Source organism: Batrachochytrium dendrobatidis (genome assembly GCF_000203795.2).
Source record: "Batrachochytrium dendrobatidis JAM81 unplaced genomic scaffold BATDEscaffold_1, whole genome shotgun sequence".
Classification (NCBI taxonomy): domain Eukaryota; kingdom Fungi; phylum Chytridiomycota; class Chytridiomycetes; order Rhizophydiales; genus Batrachochytrium; species Batrachochytrium dendrobatidis.
Window position 1 is genome coordinate 1,182,683 of NW_006281099.1, and position 21,799 is coordinate 1,204,481.

A 21,799-nucleotide genomic window follows, 5' to 3' on the forward strand; every position below is an offset into this window, starting at 1 on the left:
CAACTACTTTGCATTTTATCTTGAAGGAGTTGGAAATGTTTAATTTTCTGTCCTTGTACTAGAGCCATTGGAAAAAATTCAACTGTTAAAGCAGTGGTTTGTGCATTTTGTTGGGCAATCATCATTGTAAATACCATGTCATATATCTGCTCATTGAATAAGCCAAACTAATCTATTTTTCAAAATCTCGTTTGCAAATAGCATAATTAATAGACTAAAATATGGATGCCAAATAAAACATTATCTCCTTCAACTAATAAATTTGTTTATTAGCTAAATGAGGTAAAAACGTTGCAAGTCATTAAACTGTATGCCATCAAAGGATGAGCATTGTTTTAGAATTAACACAAAGCAAAGTGCAAAACACAGTAATTGATTGCTGGAAGAGTATAACGAATACATGATTAACTGGAGAAAGTATGAGATGAAGTAGATCACACTCATTTATCCAGTAAAAACCATGTAGCAATAATCTAGTATATCAATACAAGGATTTCAAAAGTGCTCAAGATTAGTAGACTTCAAGAAATAACAAGTTTGCGTTTTTATCAAGCTTAGATCTTTTCTACTGATGCACGAACAGCAGCTATACTATGTCTACTTGGATGAACATCACCACTAGCACGTTCGTGTAGATTGGAATTACTTTCTCCAGTTCTAGGCTGACTTTTTGACAAATTTACTTTGCTTGAAGTAGATTTGGACGCACTGGAAAACAAACTTTTTTTGCTATGCAATCGCTCTTGTGAGCCTTTTGAATAAACCTCGTGAGTGGAAGTCGAATCTTTTTTGTTTTCAGCAGACTGATGTTCGTCATGATCGCCAACTAGTTGATGTTCACTTTTGGAAGTGTGTTTAGTCTTGCTCTCATTATGATTCAAATTATTTTTACTGCTGGCTAATTTATGCTTGTCTTTTCCTAGATTTGCTTTGCTTCCATTCAGCTTATTGTCACTTTTACTTAAATTAGTTTTGCTACTGGTCAGTTTTTGCTCACTTTTATGAGCATCGTGGTGACTGGTGGATTCGTGAGTCTCGTGCTTATGCTCATCATCATGGAGTTGATCCTTGCTACCAGCCAGTTTTTGCTCACTTTTATGAGCATCATGGAGTTGATCCTTGCTACCAGCTAGTTTCGGTTCACTTTTATGAGCATCATGATGACTGATGGATTCGTGAGTTTCGTGTTTATGCTCATCGTGGTGGAGTTGATCCTTGCTACCAGCCAGTTTTGGTTCACTTTTGTGAGCATCATGGAGTTGATCCTTGCTACCAGCTAGTTTTTGCTCACTTTTGTGAGCATCATGATGACTAGTGGATTCGTGAGTCTCGTGTTTATGCTCATCGTGGTGGAGTTGATCCTTGCTACCAGCCAGTTTTGGTTCACTTTTGTGAGCATCATGGTGACTGGTGGATTCGTGAGTCTCGTGTTTATGCTCATCGTGGTGGAGTTGATCCTTGCTACCAGCCAGTTTTGGTTCACTTTTGTGAGCATCATGGAGTTGATCCTTGCTACCAGCCAGTTTTGGTTCACTTTTGTGAGCATCATGGAGTTGATCCTTGCTACCAGCTAGTTTTTGCTCACTTTTGTGAGCATCATGATGACTGATGGATTCGTGAGTTTCGTGTTTATGCTCATCGTGGTGGAGTTGATCCTTGCTACTGGTCAGTTTTTGCTCACTTTTATGAGCATCGTGGTGACTAGTGGATTCGTGAGTCTCGTGTTTATGCTCATCGTGGTGGAGTTGATCCTTGCTACCAGCCAGTTTTGGTTCACTTTTGTGAGCATCATGGAGTTGATCCTTGCTACCAGCCAGTTTTGGTTCACTTTTGTGAGCATCATGGAGTTGATCCTTGCTACCAGCCAGTTTTGGTTCACTTTTGTGAGCATCGTGGAGTTGATCCTTGCTACCAGCCAGTTTTGGTTCACTTTTGTGAGCATCATGGAGTTGATCCTTGCTACCAGCTAGTTTTTGCTCACTTTTGTGAGCATCATGATGACTGATGGATTCGTGAGTTTCGTGTTTATGCTCATCGTGGTGGAGTTGATCCTTGCTACTGGTCAGTTTTTGCTCACTTTTATGAGCATCGTGGTGACTAGTGGATTCGTGAGTCTCGTGTTTATGCTCATCATGGAGTTGATCCTTGCTACCAGCTAGTTTTTGCTCACTTTTGTGAGCATCGTGGTGACTGGCAGATTCGTGGTGTTTTTGCTTGTCGACATTTGTTGGATCTATTTTTAAACATTGAGGTTGTAGCAATTTTTTGTTAAAAACCTTGGATTAGTATAGCCCTGTAAAATTCACCAACATAAACTACAGTTTTTTTCATCATAATTCTATCTGATAATCAAATGATACAATTGAGAAATTAACAAACAATCCAAATAAAAGGTGTAGTAATATATTAGTACCTTGATGCTGATGATCGACTTCAGCTATTGGCTCCTGCTTATCAACTAAGCCAATAATTGTTAAATTGTCAATATTTATTATAAGCGATTGATTTAAAAGACTTGCAAGATAATCTTACTATTGGACTTGAGAGCTACATCGTTTTTATCAATGTGTCCACCCACCGAGTGATCTGTTGGATTCAGATTCTGAAAACCAAAAATAGCAATATAACCCAAAAAGATTCAACAGCATATTAAAAAATGATTAGATGATTGAAATTTAGGCAAAAATATTTAGTCAATAGGTGTAAATGCACTAATTACATTTTCAAAATTATATTTGATGCATTAGCAGTTTTTAAACCAGCCATATTGTGCCAAGCCATATATAGATGGATAAGCTTTTGCCGTAAAAAGTATTTTTCACTTTTGGATATACTTTTAATTATCCACGCCATTTAATGGATATATGCAATTGAAATAATATAGTTTGATGTCCATGTATGTGTTCCAATTGCACGTTGGCAAGACACCTAAATAGTTGACTGAGTATACTACTTTATAAAACTTACTGTTGGTTCTCTCACGATGATAGCAGGAACTCCTGGCGGACGCGATTTACCACTATCGGCAGATTGAGATTGCTCAGCAGCATGTCCTGCAGGTTGGCTACCATGCGCAGCAGGTGTGCTATCCTTGTTTGCATCTTTTGATTGTGTGGTTCGAACTACGTTTTGCTTTGACGAACCACAGCCCATGATTGTATGTGTGTTGGTTTTAAATGGGTAGTGTATCGAATTATTGAGCAATTAATGTTTACTTTTAAAAAAATACAAGCTGTTGATGAGTTTATAAATCTGGCACAGTTGCGTGGATATAGTGCCATCGTGGCTTTTTTATTTTGATATCTTTAGGAGGGAACACTGCTTGTTCAATTATTAGCCAACAAAATATGTACATTATAGCACCTCTAAATGTGTAGACCTGTTCAAATGAGATTGTTAATGGCAAACATTATGAATCACTGCAACGAAAAACTTGTTTACATTAGCGCTCAGTTAGATGATATTTACAGTCGTATTCACGTAAAATGAAGCTTGTACTCATCTTACAGTCCTATTTTTCTTGAAATGAACAATGGCCGAACATTCGTTACACTTTCTTATTGAAAATCAGCTTTTTTAATAGACATTCTCGATTGTTCTAAACACAATGTGCATCATATGATGCACACAGACGATAACTTAGGCTAAAACTATTTTGTATTCTAAAATATCACAAAGTTCGCGCTCTACTTTAAACAAAGGTTATATCTCAGTAATGCTGCTGTTTCCTGCCAATCATCCAAATATTTGGTTTGTAAAAAGGGAGTTGGATACGGAGGAAAGGATCAGTAAAGAGTTTAGTGAACATATGCTATCTAGTAAATTTGTCACCAATCATTCCATGAGACTGGCAGTTTATTATGTATTTTAGCTTATTTAGTGTTCCATTTTGTGTGAATACGGCTGTAAATACTTGCTCCTATATTGTCTTCCGATGCATTATAGATTGATTAAATCGAAAACAAGATTGCGAGCTTCAAGACTAGATACAATATATATAATCTTGGCATTATAGTCCAGCAATGTTTTCAAAATCAAAATCGGTATTGGTGCAAAATCCTGATTTAGTATGGGCATAGTTGCAGGAGTTGACACCACGCTCAATAAAACTCGCATTTGCAAGCACTACATTCTTCTGTGTAGTCCCAACAGCATCCTTGGCTACACAGTGCAAACGTACTAGCTCATCTTCAACTTGATCAAAATTATCGCAATCATTTTCATCTGGATTTTCGTCCCATTCGGCTGAAAGTACGCCATTAATATATCCTTCAATGCATTTTGGATCTTCCGACTCGTCAAAATCCATATAGGCTGATTGTGATTGATAGTTGTCCTCGTCGGATAGCTTTGAGTAAGCTTTTGCTGCAAACTTTTCAAAACCTCTGGGCATTCAAGATATCATACAAATCAAGTTAAAAAAGCAGTTTTATCAAGAAAGTCGACAAAGTAAAAGTTTGAAATGCAACTTACTCCAGCCGAATGGTTTCGCCCGTGTGTTTTGTAAAATATACCATTTCCTGTTCGCGAAATGCTGGGTCAATACGACGAGTATATGTTTCGTATTTTCGTAAATCAAATAGCATGTCAAAAAACAATGAAGCACTTGTTGATCTTTTCAAATCTTGCAAAGTGATTTTGTTTGGATATGCAGGTTTGAGAAGATCAAATCTATTGACACAATTGAAGACATATGACAAGACAGTTAAATTGCATTTTACTTGAACAAGCATTATTGTTGCATACATACACTAGCCATTTTATCAAAAACAAAGGTTTGACAAAATACTTACAAACTGCATATAAAATCTTCAAATTTCCATACATCACTCATACGACTATTTAGCATTCGCTGATACTGTTCATCGAAAAAAATCTTTATCTCATACAGGCTCAAACAGCCGTCACCATCCAAGTCCAGACATCTGAACCAGTATTCAATGGCGGATGGGGTGCTTTTATCTTCTACAGCAAGGATAAACCAGACAAAGTCGGCATAGGACATGGTCGGCGGAGATGTTTTTATAGAAGGAATTTTTCCGTATCCAAGTATCACTCGAGTTAAAATCAAATCGGTCATACTGTATCGATCGTATTTTTTCAAAGCAGCATGGTCAATCGCAAGCTGCTGATCAGTATCCAATTCCCAAAACTTGCAGTAGATGACGTAAAAATGTTGGTATGAGAATATATCAACCGTCTAAAGTATTTAGGGAAAATATATCAGAGTAGCAAAGTATTAACGGAATGCACAAGTCCAAACACGAGCTGGGTATCGTTATGTAATAAAATCCGTCACCTTGTTGATATCATCCAATGCTTCTAGATCCGTCACGTACTCTACAAATCTGCTTTTGAGAAACTCGGAAAATGTCATTTGATTGTTCCATTTTTTAGGTTTGGTGTAAAACAGTCGCAAAACAACAGTCTCAACTGTGATTGTGGCAGTTTTATATGAAACAAGTTAGCCAAAATGTTTCTTATAAATAGTAAAGATTAATGGTTTATAGTACTCAAATACCAAATATATATCTAAACTCACTATAACGAATTTGAAATGGTTTATAATCTTCAAGGAATCTCAGGCCTGGATGATTTTGCACAACATCTATTACAGTCACATTACAAAGTCAAATAAGTATCTATACTGGCCAAATACTTTTAAAATATAAAAGTACCTTTGACAACTATTTCGATATCGCTAGGAGTAAGGTATGACTTTTTTGGATCCTTCAAGAGACCAAACAAGATAGCTTCAGGAGTATGGTATGTTGACAAATGAGTCGTCCAAAATCTAAAATGAATCAAGTTTCAGCATCAATATAGCGTAAGCAACATTGTAATACCAACCCGTATTGGTGAATCTACAATCAGGAATACATACGATATGAATTTATCAAATGTAATGCCGTCAGTGCCATTGCAAGCACGAATATACATTGCTGAACTGAAATATCGGGAAATATTGCATGCTAGCGCCACGTCAACAAAGTCATGTTGATACAAAGGTACGTCGTTTGCTTGTAGTTTTAGTTCTGGACTTGCTGTAAAAATTGATCGAAGTTTTTCCTAGATTTACATGTATGAGTATTATTTGATGTCTAGTGAGATGCAACCCAAATAGAAAAGCATCCAAAACGTAGCCAGCCAAAGTAGTAATATGTAATCAAGGTGTTTAGATCTTGCAAGCATGATTTACTTTAAGCGTATCAGTCATGATCTTATTTCGCGCAATGGGTTTACCAAATGGATAGTAAAATTTGCCTATGCTTGGTTTCTACAAGTAATAAATTCACCATAAGATAGCAAAAACTACATGTCAGTATAGGCGGGGTTGTAGAATGCATAAATAGATTGAGTGATAAAAAGCAGGACAATCAAACAGATCGAGTATTTACCTGAGAAACAGTGAGGTCTACTCCAGAATCTTTTTTGACCACCTCCTGTTCTCTAGTCAGTGGTATTTTCCGACTATTTATTGCAGAAACTGCCTCATTTCTGGAAATGCTCTGATGTGTGGTATCTATGCAGGTTAATTCAAGTTTTGATTCTGGAGATGACAAGGTATCGACAGATGGCTTATCAAATTGTGTGGTGGTAATATTAAGTTGTTGATCAGAAGAAATAGTATTTTCTACAGACGGTTTGGAATTTAAAACATCAAACGATATTAATATATTGAATTGCGTCGAGGATAATAAATGACTTACCGAAATGTGATTGTGCAGATTTGATATTTGAAATGACACCAGGAATTGAGCAAATAGGTTCTGTATCAACATGACACCTATCTAATGGTAAAATGCACGTAGGGGTTTTACCCACCAGTCTACTTTCATTCAACACCGAGATGGACGCACTACCAGGGTAAACATCACAGTTGGGTTTTGACCGATTGGACATGTCATCAATGTCTGTATGAGGGGACAATGGCGCTAGTTCAGAAAAAATCCCCATTTCATCAACACAATAAGATGACTCTGTATGGCTTGAAGAAAGGGTATCCACTTTGGTAGAGCCCATCACATCCAATGCAGCCAATTTATTGGTAATGAATGTAGACGCGTCTGTCTGTACCAACCATTGCATCAAGAGAGTATCAGTGTTTAGTGTTTGGTTAGGAATAAAGTCGAATGGTGAAGATGCCAAGGTACAAGTTGATAAAGTATCTTTTCTTGTATTAGTTGGAGATTTGGGTTGAAAGACAGTTTCCTTTAGAGAGCGTTGGATGGTTTGTGGGGTTGAAGTTTCATTGCCAACAAGTATTGAATTCGATAAATCATGCGACTTTACTGTTTGTATTGTTTCAGGACTGCTGACAGAGTCAATTGGCTCTGAATCCGGGTTTTGTAGCTTGTTTTTCAAAACTACATTCTGCCATTCCATGCTGGTTGTTTGTAGTAACTGTGGAGTAAAGTATTTCGGTTTATTGTATGTAGTTGATGTAGGATTCTAAAATTGAAGATTGCTGGGCTAGTAGATTTGGATGTAATATTGTTTGTGATAATATAATAATTTAAAACAAATCAAATATAGATTTAATGGTTGAAGCTGTCTTGCGTAGTGGTATCAATAAACTTGCCTGTAGTTGGGCTAGAGCGTAATTACGCAATCATAAGCGGAGTATCGAGGCAAACCAATATGCGGTCTAGTCGCTATTTATTACGGACTGATCGTTTAAATTAATGGCGGTGAAATTCAAGTTTTGCTGCAACAAAACAATAATGAATACTCCAGCAAAGCCTATTGAACATACTGCGAGACTCACTCGCTCTTTTTCTAAAAAGCTAAAGGATCAAAATACAGCAAATGGATCTACTGCTGAACCTTTAATAAAAACTCCTTTAAAGAGAACCCCACGGTCTCTTAAAGAAAAGGCTTCAAAAAACACTGTCGAGATGGTGGTTCCTACCACTACTTCGATTGCTATTGCTGCCTCTGCTGAGGAGCCTACTTCTGGTGTTTCTGATTCTTTTGCTTGTGATACTGCTGACACAGTGGATAAAGCTACAGAAACTACTACTCAGGTCATTCATGATGCCGCTACTCAGCAGATTGCTACTGTAGAGGCTGTCGTTGCAGCTGTATCCAAGGATGAATTCTCTGTGATCGTTGCTGGAACTACTGCTGACGAGGCTCTTGAGCAATCCACTCTTGAAACGGATACTGAAACTCTTTGTGGAAAAAAGCGCTCGATCAGCGAAACTGAACCGCTTGCCTATTCTGCAGTTGTACTAGATATTGAAGGAACCACCACTCCCATTTCCTTTGTGCATGATGTTCTTTTTCCTCATGTTGTGACTTCAATTGACACATTTTTATCTGAGAAATGGGATGATGTTGAATGCCAAGAACGAGTAGCTGATCTCGTTAAACAGGTAGAGCGTTAATATTTTCAATGATTTATTGTTCAGATCCAATCTAACCGTTGTATTATATTATGCTCTAGTCCGAGGCAGATGTTGAAGCTGGATTAAAAGATGCTCGACAGATTTTGAGCTCCACTACAGATCGCACTGAAGCTCAGAAGAGTGTTTCTGACTATGTCAAGTGGGTCATGTCTAGTGATCGCAAAGTCACTGCCCTCAAAGCTTTTCAGGGTTATTTATGGAGATCTGCCTATGAGATTGGTGATGTTTCTGGAGTGTAAGTTGCATCTGTATTGCATACATATTGAACACTATCTTCATCTTTAAGCCTATTCAATGCTATTTATTAACTTGAATATATATGCTAGTGTTTACGACGATGCTTTTGAAGCGCTTAAGCAATGGAAACAGCAGGGCGTGCCTGTTTATATTTATTCGTCAGGGTCAGTTGAAGCACAAAAACTGCTTTTTAAATACTCCGACAAGGGTAATATGCTTGAATACTTTTCAGGACATTACGACACAACTACTGGATCCAAGATAGATCCCGAGTCGTATCGTTTGATCGCCAATGATATTTTGCAAGAACCAAGCCAGATACTGTTTGTGAGCGACAATGTCAAAGGTAAGCGTGCATCTTGCATATCCCACTTTATCCTGACCTGCTACTCACATGACGAGGGTAACCACTGGTTTTTGGAATTTAATAGAAATTGAGGCTGCATACGCTACTGGATATCAAGTTTGCATTGCAGTGCGACCAGGAAATGTTCCTATTTCTGGCAGTGTTGAAGAAAAGTTTAACATTAGCAGTGATTTTACACTTCTTGTAAATGGAATCAAATCGGAAATTGGGGAAAATAACGGGCATTCAGCCAAGATAGCTCGAGTGGAAACAGTTAAAATGGATAAATAAATTAAACATCTTGCGGTCATGCCGTGGTGTAGTTGGGTAACTAGCCGATCCAATAACTTGTTTTTATACCAGTTGAATACAATACATGGCAATCTGATGCATGCAAATCTAGAGTCCAAAATGTTCAGTTTGTGATGTATGAGCAGATTTGCAATACTATGCGTATCTGGATACTGAAAATATTTATCATGCAATACTTTGAGATTTAACTCGGCACAACCCTATTACAGTCAAAAAGTCCATGGTTGCTACCAAAACAAGCTGATTTGCTATATTTGATTTCATTCAGCGATGGATTAAAGTTTAATAAAATGCATTCAACATTTTGATTGCTTTTTAGTTGCAAGGCAATTTGTCAATGAGGGAACGCAAGGCACTGATTTCGGTCAGATCGGTCACCCACACGATACGACCGCTTTGTGACGTGTGTTTATCTTCAACTGGAGTCTGGCTTGTAGCCATGATGTAAATAAATGTAAAGGCATTTTGGGCGGCCTGCTCAAAAATTGAGTGTGGTAGATCTGCTGCAGGAATTTTTTTTGCACCATGTATTTTTGACTATGGATAAACAGCAGCATTTTCAAAAGTGTTACAAAATGTTCTGCTAGTATAGTAATGCAATCTGATAGGCTGTAGATTGATTTTAAACCTACTATAGGAATATCCAGAATGATGTCGTGGATAATATCTAAGCTATTCCCAAGTGCCACCACAATATAAATCTATAGTTCAACGTATTATTTCGGCAATTAGCCAGCTGTAAAACATACTGCAGATTAAAACTTTTACAAGTTCATCTCAACTGTACCTTTTTTGTTTGGAAAAGATTGGCCAGTACAGAAAATGTAGATGGAACTGGACAATTGACACCTTTTGTGTCTACAGCTGGCACAGACTCGCCAGTTGGCGCTTTTATGTCCCAGTCGTCCATCTCCTATTTGTACCAGAGTGAATTCAGATAAAATTAACATCAAGTATATAAGCTAAAATAAACACGATGCATTCAAAAACATGATCTTCACTTACATCTGGCGATTTTAAAATCTGGTAGTTTTTGCCAGTTGTGTCATTAAAATCAAATACTTCATGCCACACGTTATTTAATACATCGAATTTGGCAACTCGGAATTGCTCTGAAATTATCAAAAACAAGTGTTGGTATTCAAATAGTTGGCAATTTGTAATAAATTCAAGAAATCCCAAAATGCTCACCGTTTAGCTCAGGATAGGCGTATCGAAAACATCCTATTTGTATTTTTGAGGAAGTTTCAATAACTGGTTGTGTGTGTGTATACAAGCTTAGCTTGATATCAGTACATCCTTTTAATCTAAAATATATAGCATATTTAAGGAAAAAATTGTATTTAAAAAAAACTAGTCGATGCAATATACGACCGACTATTACCTAATTTGTTGTGCAGCAGCAACAATCACACAGTGATGACAGTCACGAATAAATACGGATCCTTCACATGGAGCAATTAAGATGAACGTATTTTCGCAACAATCAATCGTAACTTGAGCCGATATATCCATCACAAACAGTGCCGCATTCTACACATTAATGTTCAAAAAGTCGTCAAATCCATTAATAAGATCATGTCAGATTTAATAAGATTCAAATAAACGTTATGAATGATAATTCCAAACCTTGCAATCTTCAATAGTGAAGGGAACATTTTTTGGAATTGTGTTTGGAAGTTTGGTACATTGAGTGCCTTGAACACGACTGAATGTAAACGCGGACAAGTCAGGTCGAATGACAGTCGATATTGGTAAAGACTGGATAGTGGATGATGGCTCTTGAGTAAATGAAGTGCTGTTTGATTCCATTATCGATGTTGATTTAGGTTGAGTTGATACATTTTGACCTAGTTTGTGTATTCAGATATTAGCAAATTGGATGATAGTGTCACCAAGCAGAGGCTAAAAACAGATAATGTAATATACGATATAATAGTCGTCTACGTCTATAATTACGTTAAAGCGCTCACCTGGAATGGATTCTATTGTATTAGTGGGTTTTTGGCTATTACTTTTTAAATCCACACTAACGGTATTAGATTTGAAAGCGCAACATGGCAGATAGCTTGCCCAAACCATTAAATAACTATGACAAGGTAGTTAAATTCGTATTTTTATGTTGGGTAAAAAGCTTGAACACGATGCATTGAAACAACCGTCTAAACTATAATCGAGTCAACTAAGGCATTTACAACTGTTTATTGAATCAAACATGATTAGTGCTGTAAAGTGCTGTTAAATTTGAATCATTCCCGGCAATGAATCTAAAATAGCAAATAGAATGAGTAGCAGTGGATTTAGTAATCTAAAATGAACATCCATTAAAGCAGATACATCGACTTGACACTCACAATATGTCTAGATAATCGGTTGATGTGTCACAGAGAGATTCCAATGTCGGAGGACGGAGCGAGAGCGGACAATAGGACTGAGTTGTATGGTGCTGAGGAGACTGAGATTGTTTAATGATCAAATCAGGCATTTTCATGGCCTGAAGCTGATGTGACAGTACATTTGTCTTGTCATGGTTCATGCCAGATTCCAATGTTTAAAGGTAGCAACAATGGTGACAAGAACGAGAGGAATTTTTTGGTTATATAAACTCTATTTTTACCATGTTTTGGAAACATTTAGACAGCATCAAGCAGGCTACTGTTGCAGCCTTTTAGGAACGAGAGCTTTCGGTTCGTAGCACAACATGGTTGTTTTAAGTTAATGTGCAGATTATAGATAGAACACTGAGAATCGTGTCAAAACAAAACCAACACCAAGATCAGCAAGCAACCATCATTATATCAAATGAGGAACGTTGTATACTAATCAACAAAAACAGACTGTTGCAGACTGTTCAGCAAACTGACCATGTAAGCAAGTCAGATTGTCGCTGTTGTACAGGAAACACGAGCGATAGATCATCTTGTTATTCGAATCAACAAACAATACTTGCAAAATAGAGCATCACCAAGGATGATGGTTGCTGACAAGTTGTTCATCCATTCTCATACCTATTGTTGCTAGCCTAAAACTGAATTCAAGATTGATCGCCAGCAGCAAATCATCCCAATAATCACGTGCTACTGATTTCACTTTTTGCACAGTTGAATTCAACATTTGCAGCTGCCAACAACAGAACGATCCATGGATCAACTTGCAGCAGTCGAAAACAACGATTCAGTGCTGCATGACACTATTACTGCTACCGAGTATTTAGAGCAGCAGGAGGAGCTTGAAAAAGATGCCGCAGAGGCACTTCCATACGATTTTTCAGTGTGTTCTTACTCTCGAGGTATCTAGCCTAGTCCGAGTCTTGTATCATCATAGATACGACTGGCTGACTATAACACAATATTGTCTTTAAATAATAGGATATGTACTGCAAAAGGTGTATTCTTGTAAAACCTGTGCCGTAGATGCTGGACAATTCGTTGGTGTTTGCTATGGCTGCTTGTAAGTTTAAACTTGTAGATACAAAGATCTTGTAAAGCTATGGTATTACTATGGAAGTGCTGACTTGTTGTTGTAACTGTAGCGTATCGGTGTGTTCTTATCCCATAAATGCTTTATCCATCGGTGTACAACCCTAACAGTTTTACATTGATGTGTTTTTAAATGATATATTAGTGCCATACTACTCATGAAGTAGTTGAGCTGTTTCAACGCAGACATTTTAGGTAATTTTATTTATGTTCAAATACTTGTTTCCATTGACAGTCTCTTAACGCTTTGAATAGATGCGATTGTGGCACGAAATGCATCAAAGGAACTCCGTGCATGTTAGATCCGCCAGGTCTACAGCAAGAAAAGTCTATTCAGTCCAATGTTGAAAACCGGTATAATCGAAATTTCGATGGAGTGTTTTGCGTGTGTTTGGAACCATACAATCCAGAAGTGGAAACACGCACCATGTTTCAATGCGTTATATGTGAAGATTGGTTCCATGATGAATGTGTTTCCAAGGTAAGCGGATATCAATCATGATTTTTGATATCTTGATTCGAATGAATAGCAATGATATTTAATTCATTACGTGTGTTTTAGGTTCCTGATGAAGATGCTTTTGAAGAGTTTCTCTGTAAAGCATGTGTTGTAAAACACCCATTTCTTCAACGGTACATGCATGACCCGAAAATGTTTTGTCAGGTTGAATCTGACAAAACAAAAACAGTGGACGATTCTACTCCCACATTCAATGAGAACGGAAAACGTAAACTGGCCATGCCAGCCACTCAAGTTGATGTCCTCACAGACCTATCCAAGGTTGAAGAGGATGTTAATGTTGAATCAGACAGCATACAAAACTGTATTATGCTGCCTATAAAGCTTGAATGCGTTCCAACACATCTTTTTGCGCTAACCAACTGGCATGAGAGGTTATGCCACTGCACTGATTGTATGGACATGTACGAACGTGAGCAATTAAGTTTTTTGTTTGAAACTTTGGAGGAATTCACAACTGAAAAGGATAGTGATGCAGGTATGGGATCCTTTTAGATACTTTTCACCATTGAGCTAGTCAAATCTAGTGCTTTAAACAGGACTTTTTTAACCTTGTAAAGAATCTAATTTTAATTTAGGACGGTCATTATTGGATGTTGGCATGGAGCGCCTTGGCCAAATTGATTGTGTCAAGGCAATAAATGGTGTACATATCTACAACAAATTCAAAGACAACTTGATGGCATATTTGCGAGAATTCGGTGAACGTGGCCAAGTAGTTACCAAGAAAGATGTCGAAATTTTCTTTCAGGTAAATATGCTTGTTGATTTACGCTATATTAAAATAGGAGAATCACATTAAATGTCTTGTTTTAACAATTACATACTTATGGTTTTAGAAGCAGCAGGAAATACAACACGCCAAGAAACGAGCAAGAATATGAGCTCAGTTTGATCTTGATAGTATTTGACAATTACAATGTGTTTTCAATGAAAAATAAATCTGTAATTTATTACAATGGTGGTTATCTAGTTTAATGTGAAATAACACAATAATGGACAAATAGGTTTTAAATCTTTTGTAAATGTGATTACAGGACAATCATAATTCTGTTTTGGACTGCTCATGCAGCATTTTAGACTGTCTGTAGAGGGCAATCACTTGTTCACGCTCTCTGAGCAATGCAATCTTTTCAACTGGTGCCAGATCCTTGAGCTTGCGCTTACGGCCAATTTTTGTATCAGAAAATGTACCAGATTCAATTGCCTGCTCTTTTTGCCTCTTGAGTCTCCGAGCTCGCTCTAGCTTGTCTTCATCTGCAGCATTGGCATCGTCATAAAGAGGTTTCTTTGGCATGGGAACATACTCTTTTCTAGCCTTTGGTTTGACAGTGATGTTGGGAGGTCTCTGGACAATTTGACCAAACTCGACATGATCTACTAGTTTTTTCTCTACTTCCAATCCCCTTTGGAATGGCTGCTGTACTCCGTCCAAATTGGAATACTCCTCTTCATTACTTTTGCCATTTTTTTTGGATCCTTTATGTTGTTCCATCCATGCCTTGCGCTTAGCGTACTTGTTGGTAATGGACTTGGCTGTATGATTAACTATTCGTCTTAATTCATCCTCTTTTGCATGCAATTGATCCTTTGTAGTGATCAACTTGCCATTTAAACCTTTTTTCGTCTTTTTTTCCGAGATGCTCTTTTTGAGTTCTGCCTTTGTTTCAATGGACTTTACAAACTTGAGATGCTCGCGATACTTGCGAGGAAATCCTTGGGAAGTCGTGCCATAATCGCTTACTACTGGATCTCTTGTGCGATCCTTCATTTGTCGTGATTTTCCCATTGCTGCAAATATTGAACCTATATCACAACCGTATTCACGTAAAATAAAACATTAAATAAGAAACTGAAATACATAATAGACATCCAGTTTTGTAGGATGGATGTCGCCAAATTTACTGAGCAGCATGTTCCCTTCAACTCATTAAAGGTTATAGGTCCTTGTGCTCATTTTTGTATAAAACAGCTAAATGAATGTTCACATCACAGTTCCAGTCAATTCTAGACTTGCTCAACCTTTAGCTCTTTTTCCATCCAAACCAAATATTGGATGATTGACATGAAGACAATAGTTGGATTCTCGAGACATACAATCCTTGTTTTCTTCAACTGAAACGCAAGCACATGGGATTTAGAATACAGTAAAGTGGAGTTTGTATGGAGTTGTATTGATAATATCACAACAGTCGAACCCAATATCTGGATTGTAATGTATGAATTTTGTTTCAAACTTTGTGATCGTATAATGCATGACTACCAAAAAAGGAGAAAGAGATAATCAATTTAAGCCATAGTTTGTATGCATTATATGATGGTCGTTGTGTTTTGAAGAATTGAGAGTGTATCCAAGTCAATTTGTAGTGGGAGAGCGCAACGAATACCTGTTTAGTTTGAAGCAGAATAAAGAAGGTCTGCAAGATAAATACAGAAAAATATTTCATTTTACGTGAATATGGCTTATTTGATTTTTATCTGTAGTAGAATCACGTGCAACACAAGCAATCCAATGAAATGCGACCAGCTTATTTATTGGTAATAAACATAATTCAACTCCAGTCAATCCCAAACTTGTTCAATCTTCAACTGAAGCGCAAATACATGAGATTTTAGGGTATAGCAAGATGGAGTTTGGTTGAAAACACTTAAACCCAATATCTGGATTGCAATGTATCAATCTGGTGATTGTACAGTGTGTATGTCAAATGAGGGAAATCCCAGTTTAAAACTATAGCTTGTGCTACATAATAGATGTTGTGTCTATTAAAGTAGTCAATCTGTAGAATAACAAATATCTAGCCATTGTTTATTCCAAAGAAATAGAAATCACTGCAAGATGAAAGTTCCATTTACATGAATACACTGTAATTGCAACCAATGAGCCAAATATAAAAACATTCGGCTTAGATGCTAAAACAAGACTAATGGCAAAATGATTCGAATACAAAATAGCCTTTTGATGCCAGCATATTCAAAGTGAAAAATAGACTTGCTTTATTACAATGCTGCTGGGGTTTAACCATCACACCAAAATGCATGGCATGATTGCAACAACATCTATAATCAAAAAATGACATTTGCAGCCAATACGATCGAGGCAACGATCAACATCAATGGCTGAACATGGCTAGACATGACACTGCTGGATGCAGGCTTGCTTCCTGGAGCAGGACTGGAAGTGCTTCCAGGTAGAGAAACGCTGGAGGAACTGCCAGGCGAGACAATGGTAGCAGTGCTATGAGCACCAGTAGATGCAGCAGGTGAAACGGTTGCTGCATCTACACACACACCTCCAACATCAGGTATGTCCTTGGATTTACATATCTGTCCAAAGAAGCAGCTGGGAGCAGTACGCATCAGTCCACCGCACGGACCACCAAGTGATGCGATTGTAGAGCCAGTAGGTATACACATACCTGCAACAGTAGTGTCGATACCAGGTGGACGAGCGCATATATTTCCAGTTATGCATGGCAAAGGGGCTAAATTAGTGCCGCATGAACTGCCAACATCGCCGGTTTGTTGAGCAGCAACACTAGCAATGGCTGCAAGTAAAACACCTGCAGAAAGAGTAGAAGGATTGGCAATCATGAATAGAAACAAGTGAATAGGTTGAAAACAATGGGTTGAGTTGGATTATTCAACGTCCATGTCAATGGACTGCCATGCTATTATATCTGGGGTCAAGGCATGCCGTAGACTGCCATTGAGCGACTTACAAATTCAACCGCCACGTGTAATTCATGTGTATTCCAGGTCTGGGACTCTGTTTGTATCGAGTCAAATAGGTCATGTTACCCTATGCTTTACATCAGATTGGACAGCCCAATAAGCTTGACATCAACAGTCTTGTTTAGATAAAGTTGGCGACAAAAAGTATGAGAACACAGAATAAAGTCGTTGTCTCAATCCGATTTCATCATGTTTTGAGAGTATCCTGATGGCATCAAACAAGTTGCTATTGCATCTTAACCAGAGTTTTTGATTTGTAGCCTTGCACGATTGCTTTAGTTTATTGTGTACTCTATAAGTGAAACGCCAAAGATCGTGTCAGAACAAGACCAAGTCAAGAAAGTTGTCTTGTTGAATTGATGGATTAACAAACTAGCCCTGCCGAAAAGTCAATTGTCGTGGAACAGAAGACACGAGCGATAAATAATCCTATCATTCAAATCAGTAGATGAACAATCCATTGATGTTACAAAAAACATCATCAAGAAATACGAGTGGTTGAATGAATTTTATGCAAATCGTCTTCAAACACATGATGCATACTGATGATTGCTGAAAATTTCTCATTCTATATCTCCATTTTCATACCCTTTGTCGCCAGCTGTCATGACAGGATTGGAAATGCCGAGTTCAGTTTATTTGAAAAGCAGACCAGCATTATCTCATTCCATGAGTCAAATTTTTTAATTGAGATGCAGTAGTATGAGTATTTTAAAGTAGAGGTATTTATTTGTTCAATTGCATGCAAATCTAGCACTGACAGTCAGCCTACTCTTTCAAACATTGTTCCCTCGCTTTGGAAAAGCATATTCGCTAATTTCAACTTTTTAGAGGGTTTTTCGACAAAAAAATCTTATCCGCGTGTAACTTGGCAATCATGGCTGCTATATCAGAAGATATTGCAAATTCGAGCATTCCACCCCCTACGCAGGCTCTGATAGACAAGGCAGACTTGGAAACGGGTAGCGTATTCGCAATAGATCCGGTTCAGCCTCGCATACTACCACAATATATTCCATTATCCAAACACAATTCGAGTAATACGCAAGAAATATTCATCGATTCCATCCTAAAGCAAGACATTCAGAATTCGACTGGCGAAACACCGTCCAATTTCATTGTATCCACGCCCTCGCTCTCTTCAAACACACTACCAAGTCAAGGCAGTGCTGCCACTAATACACAGGATCCATTTGCTGATTTATCAACTTATATCACTGAACTGATAGAAAAAACATCAAGTACCGAATCTACACTCTCTAATGTGGCTGTAAATGGTCTAGAAGGCACAACTAAACTGGTATGTCCATGTTGACTACACATTAGAAATCGCGTTTACCTTGATTAAGCTTATTTTCTTGGTCTTTTACAAGTGAGTGGCCATTATATGATTTACAATTAACCCAGAACTGTGTGCATCAATTCATATTGTTTTTGAGCAGAGCTACGCTATTCAAGAAATCTTGATACAATCTGGACAAACCAAGGAAAAGTTGAATATCAGCACAAAAGCCCAATTCATTCGTCTTGAAAAGCAATTGGTTGATATCAATCAGTGCTGCCAGTTACTCAAAACTCATCTTCATGATTTAAATGCAACCCGAATTGATATTCTTGGTCGCTTAGTCACGCCTTCTACAATGGATCGAATAGCAAATATGAAATCTACTGTAAAAGTCATTTTGCCACACCAGCGTCATGAACAGTCGGGAGGTCACAGTAATCATGGATCAATTGCTCCACAAACTAGAGCTTCTGTTGCAGTCACATCACTTGATAGTCAAGAAAGCGATGCTTTTCTTGATATGGGTATATTTCCCAAAACGGGATTGGCAGCTGCCAATCACGTCAGTATGGCTCCAGTAGCGCCTAAAATGTTTGCCAAACTTCCTAAAGAGGTTACTGACGCAAATCTGCCTAAACCAGAGCTTATGCGATTATCTGCTCTTTATGAACTAATCGAAACAGAAGCTGATTATTGTCGTGATTTAATGACGATGATTAATGTGAGTTCTCATTGATGTATTACATATATATGTAAGCAGTCTACTATCAAACACCTAAATTAATCAACCATGCATATCTAAACTATTGAATTGTAGTTTCACAGAGCACAGCTTAGAGAAAGCAAAATTGTGTCTGAACAGGACAGTACCGCATTGTTTTCTAATATCGATCAGCTTTTATTGGCCAATCAGGTATCACAAATGTATAGGTGACCATTTTGATTTCAGAAACAGTATTCTCACTATATTATTGCCTGCTGTGCATAAAATGCATTGTATTTATAGGGACTGTTAGCAAAGCTTAAAGCGCGGCGTGATCTTAATCCAATAGTTCAGGAGATTGGTATATTACAAATGTATCAATGCTATGTATGAATACTTGAAATGATTAATAACCAAGCTTTATATTTTATACATTTGAATCACAAATAGGTGACGTGATCGCTGATTCAGCCAATGCAAGTTTTGATCAAATTGAATAGACTCTTAAAGCATACGAATGACTAATGCATCTTTATTTTTCATAGGCTCTTAAAGTGTACTCTATATATGCAGCAAATTATCCTGCTGCCATGAAGCTTGCTTACAGCCTTCAAGGCCGACCAGAAGTGAAAGAGATGATGCAGGTAAATCCTGATGTCTAACTTGATTATTCTGTGCTAATCTATTTCTGCTGTCATACTAATTTTCCATTTTTAAACTATTTTGATAGAAATGGATGAACAACCCAGAAGTTCGTGGACTGAGTTTAGAATCATTTTTGGTAAATACTACTCAACAAATATTACAGTATGCTGCTAATATGATCTACACTAATAGTATGGTTGTATATGGAAATGTTTACAGATCAAACCAGTACAAAGAATTTGCAAGTATGTATATTTTTGATTTGATTTGATTTGATTTGATTTGGTTTGGTTGAAAAATAATGCTAACGCATATATATTGAACGGGTTGGTTAAATTATAAAATAGGTATCCTTTACTGCTAAGAGTACGTATCTACTTGTAAAGCCCACATAGTCTAATCGCTATCAGCGTGATTTGATTAAAATAACCGATTGACATGATACTTGTTATAATTGGCAGGAATTAGAAAAACACACAGAGCGAGCAGGAAATACTGTGGATCAAGCCAATTTGCGAGCAGCCGCTGAAAAAATTGAAGCTGTAGTTACATTGGTAAACGAAGCAACTCGAACTGCTGAAGAAAAACAGCGTATATTAAACTTGGAATCAAATATCGAGTCTCCGATTGTAAGTAATGAATCCATCTCAGCGTCAAAATAATAGATTGTCTTGTAGCAATGCCATTTAGACTCATTTTGTACTTTTCAGCCGCTTGGGTTTGCAGACAAAAAGCATATCAAAGATGGACCTCTTCTGCGACTAGCTGGAGGGAAAACTAAAGAAAGATACGTTCTTTTGTTCACAGATATGCTGCTCATTTGCAAAAGTCAAAAATCCCCAGGAAAATACGAGCTTGAATCTGGATATTCTTTGGCAGAGCTTTTACCACGACAAGAGTTTAAAGGTAGTTTTAATGCTTATATACCTGGCACACTAATAATATGGGTATATAAAACATTCTGTTTTTTAAACTATTGGAAAATTTTATAAAGATACCGTCAAGAGTCGTGGGATCAATATTGTGACTCTTAGTGTAATCACGTCAGACGACAAGGATACGATCGTATTTGCTTCCAGTAATGACGAAGATCGCCTCAAATGGATAGATGCATTTACGGTTGCATTTAAAGATATCACGGAAGAGCACCGATCTGCAGTACGAAGCACAATGAATTCCAATATGCTTAAACAGCCCAGTTTTAACGAAAGCGGCGGCTTGACATTCAGAGCAACAGCAAAAAAAGGAAAAGGAAATATTGGACGAACTATAGCAATCGGAGCTGGATCATCAATGCTTCGAAAGGTTAGTTTAATATTAATGCGTTTTAGACTTTAAGCTACTGTACTAGATTTCTATACTTGCTAGCTAACATGGTCGTAAAATAATGTATAATCTACAGCAAGCTGCCGCACGTGCAAGTCTAATGGAAAATTGGATGGTAATACAAAGTTACTGATTGTTTTTAAAAAGGATTGATTGATTTTCTAACTGTTATGACTATGAAAATGCATTTAATATTGGCAATAGAGTTCTCCAACTCCAAACGTAAGCATTTGATCTTTTGATAAAAATATTGCGCAATAATTTTACTCTGTATATTTAAACCAACTCATGAATTTCAATATGCCAGGCTGTTGTGTTGAGTGAACCAGAGATTGTTGAAGTCGGAGGTGAAATCTACAAACGAGCTTTTGCTGCAACTGGCCATATCTACTATTTGTAAGTAGATTGCAAAGCCTTGTACTTTTAGTATGAGATACAATGGCAAGCGTATTAATAGTTGCATTTTATTCAGTTCGACTCAAACACACAAGTCTATCTGGAAACTACCTGATGGATATACTATAGTAGAGAACTGCGCTGTTACATCTGCAAATGGAACCGAACCACATAACCCAGATTTAGATGGAAATCAAATGGCATTTGATATTGAGGAGGAAGAGGGAATGATACTAAACTTGGTTGAAGGCTACCCTATGTGGCGTTGTGTCGATCGCGGTGATGGAATGCCATACTTTTTTAACATCAATACACAGGAGACTCGGTGGGAGCATCCCAAAGTATTAATAGCCGAGGGAGAAAATACAAATGCTCTAGCTTGATGTATGTATCCATTGGATTGA

General features: G+C 37.4%; 9 protein-coding genes across 9 annotated transcripts; 3 read left to right on the plus strand and 6 right to left on the minus strand.

Annotated features, from left to right (window-relative positions):
• Positions 1-250: 250 nt before the first annotated feature.
• On the minus strand, positions 251-3,153 carry BATDEDRAFT_84656 (uncharacterized protein; the record flags this gene model as incomplete). The annotated part of the gene is made up of 4 exons (XM_006676218.1): positions 251-2,233; positions 2,414-2,458; positions 2,533-2,602; positions 2,968-3,153. 4 exons carry the CDS (start codon positions 3,151-3,153, stop codon positions 555-557), a joined length of 1,980 nt encoding a protein of 659 aa, XP_006676281.1. The 3' UTR covers positions 251-554.
• Positions 3,154-4,009: 856 nt separating this feature from the next.
• Positions 4,010-7,386, minus strand: BATDEDRAFT_84657 (uncharacterized protein; the record flags this gene model as incomplete). Its single annotated transcript, XM_006676219.1, has 10 exons — positions 4,010-4,385; positions 4,474-4,671; positions 4,794-5,200; positions 5,300-5,433; positions 5,543-5,608; positions 5,679-5,794; positions 5,885-6,069; positions 6,200-6,277; positions 6,399-6,634; positions 6,711-7,386. The coding sequence occupies 10 exons, from the start codon at positions 7,384-7,386 to the stop codon at positions 4,010-4,012; spliced, it is 2,472 nt and encodes an 823-aa protein (XP_006676282.1).
• Positions 7,387-7,726: 340 nt separating this feature from the next.
• BATDEDRAFT_18320 (uncharacterized protein) lies at positions 7,727-9,323 on the plus strand. The gene is made up of 4 exons (XM_006675105.1): positions 7,727-8,378; positions 8,450-8,646; positions 8,738-8,994; positions 9,080-9,323. Exons 1-4 carry the CDS (start codon positions 7,899-7,901, stop codon positions 9,283-9,285), a joined length of 1,140 nt encoding a protein of 379 aa, XP_006675168.1. The 5' UTR covers positions 7,727-7,898; the 3' UTR covers positions 9,286-9,323.
• Positions 9,324-9,621: 298 nt separating this feature from the next.
• Positions 9,622-11,118, minus strand: BATDEDRAFT_85525 (uncharacterized protein; the record flags this gene model as incomplete). Its single annotated transcript, XM_006676220.1, has 6 exons — positions 9,622-9,843; positions 10,094-10,219; positions 10,312-10,418; positions 10,498-10,613; positions 10,691-10,839; positions 10,936-11,118. The coding sequence occupies 6 exons, from the start codon at positions 11,116-11,118 to the stop codon at positions 9,622-9,624; spliced, it is 903 nt and encodes a 300-aa protein (XP_006676283.1).
• Positions 11,119-11,169: 51 nt separating this feature from the next.
• BATDEDRAFT_85524 (uncharacterized protein) lies at positions 11,170-11,842 on the minus strand (the record flags this gene model as incomplete). Its single annotated transcript, XM_006676221.1, has 3 exons — positions 11,170-11,211; positions 11,266-11,335; positions 11,661-11,842. The coding sequence occupies 3 exons, from the start codon at positions 11,840-11,842 to the stop codon at positions 11,170-11,172; spliced, it is 294 nt and encodes a 97-aa protein (XP_006676284.1).
• A 605-nt stretch (positions 11,843-12,447) lies between these two features.
• BATDEDRAFT_84659 (uncharacterized protein) lies at positions 12,448-14,264 on the plus strand (the record flags this gene model as incomplete). The annotated part of the gene is made up of 8 exons (XM_006675926.1): positions 12,448-12,595; positions 12,675-12,756; positions 12,839-12,845; positions 12,931-12,980; positions 13,041-13,266; positions 13,348-13,783; positions 13,884-14,056; positions 14,145-14,264. 8 exons carry the CDS (start codon positions 12,448-12,450, stop codon positions 14,187-14,189), a joined length of 1,167 nt encoding a protein of 388 aa, XP_006675989.1. The 3' UTR covers positions 14,190-14,264.
• An 83-nt stretch (positions 14,265-14,347) lies between these two features.
• Positions 14,348-15,094, minus strand: BATDEDRAFT_21535 (uncharacterized protein; the record flags this gene model as incomplete). Its single annotated transcript, XM_006675249.1, has 1 exon — positions 14,348-15,094. The coding sequence occupies one exon, from the start codon at positions 15,092-15,094 to the stop codon at positions 14,348-14,350; it is 747 nt and encodes a 248-aa protein (XP_006675312.1).
• A 1,277-nt stretch (positions 15,095-16,371) lies between these two features.
• Positions 16,372-16,899, minus strand: BATDEDRAFT_21536 (uncharacterized protein; the record flags this gene model as incomplete). Its single annotated transcript, XM_006675250.1, has 1 exon — positions 16,372-16,899. The coding sequence occupies one exon, from the start codon at positions 16,897-16,899 to the stop codon at positions 16,372-16,374; it is 528 nt and encodes a 175-aa protein (XP_006675313.1).
• Positions 16,900-17,917: 1,018 nt separating this feature from the next.
• On the plus strand, positions 17,918-21,778 carry BATDEDRAFT_85767 (uncharacterized protein; the record flags this gene model as incomplete). The annotated part of the gene is made up of 12 exons (XM_006675927.1): positions 17,918-18,340; positions 18,483-19,046; positions 19,143-19,238; positions 19,332-19,415; positions 19,574-19,672; positions 19,759-19,922; positions 20,021-20,039; positions 20,135-20,302; positions 20,384-20,579; positions 20,668-20,978; positions 21,307-21,395; positions 21,472-21,778. The coding sequence occupies 12 exons, from the start codon at positions 17,918-17,920 to the stop codon at positions 21,776-21,778; spliced, it is 2,520 nt and encodes an 839-aa protein (XP_006675990.1).
• Positions 21,779-21,799: the final 21 nt, after the last annotated feature.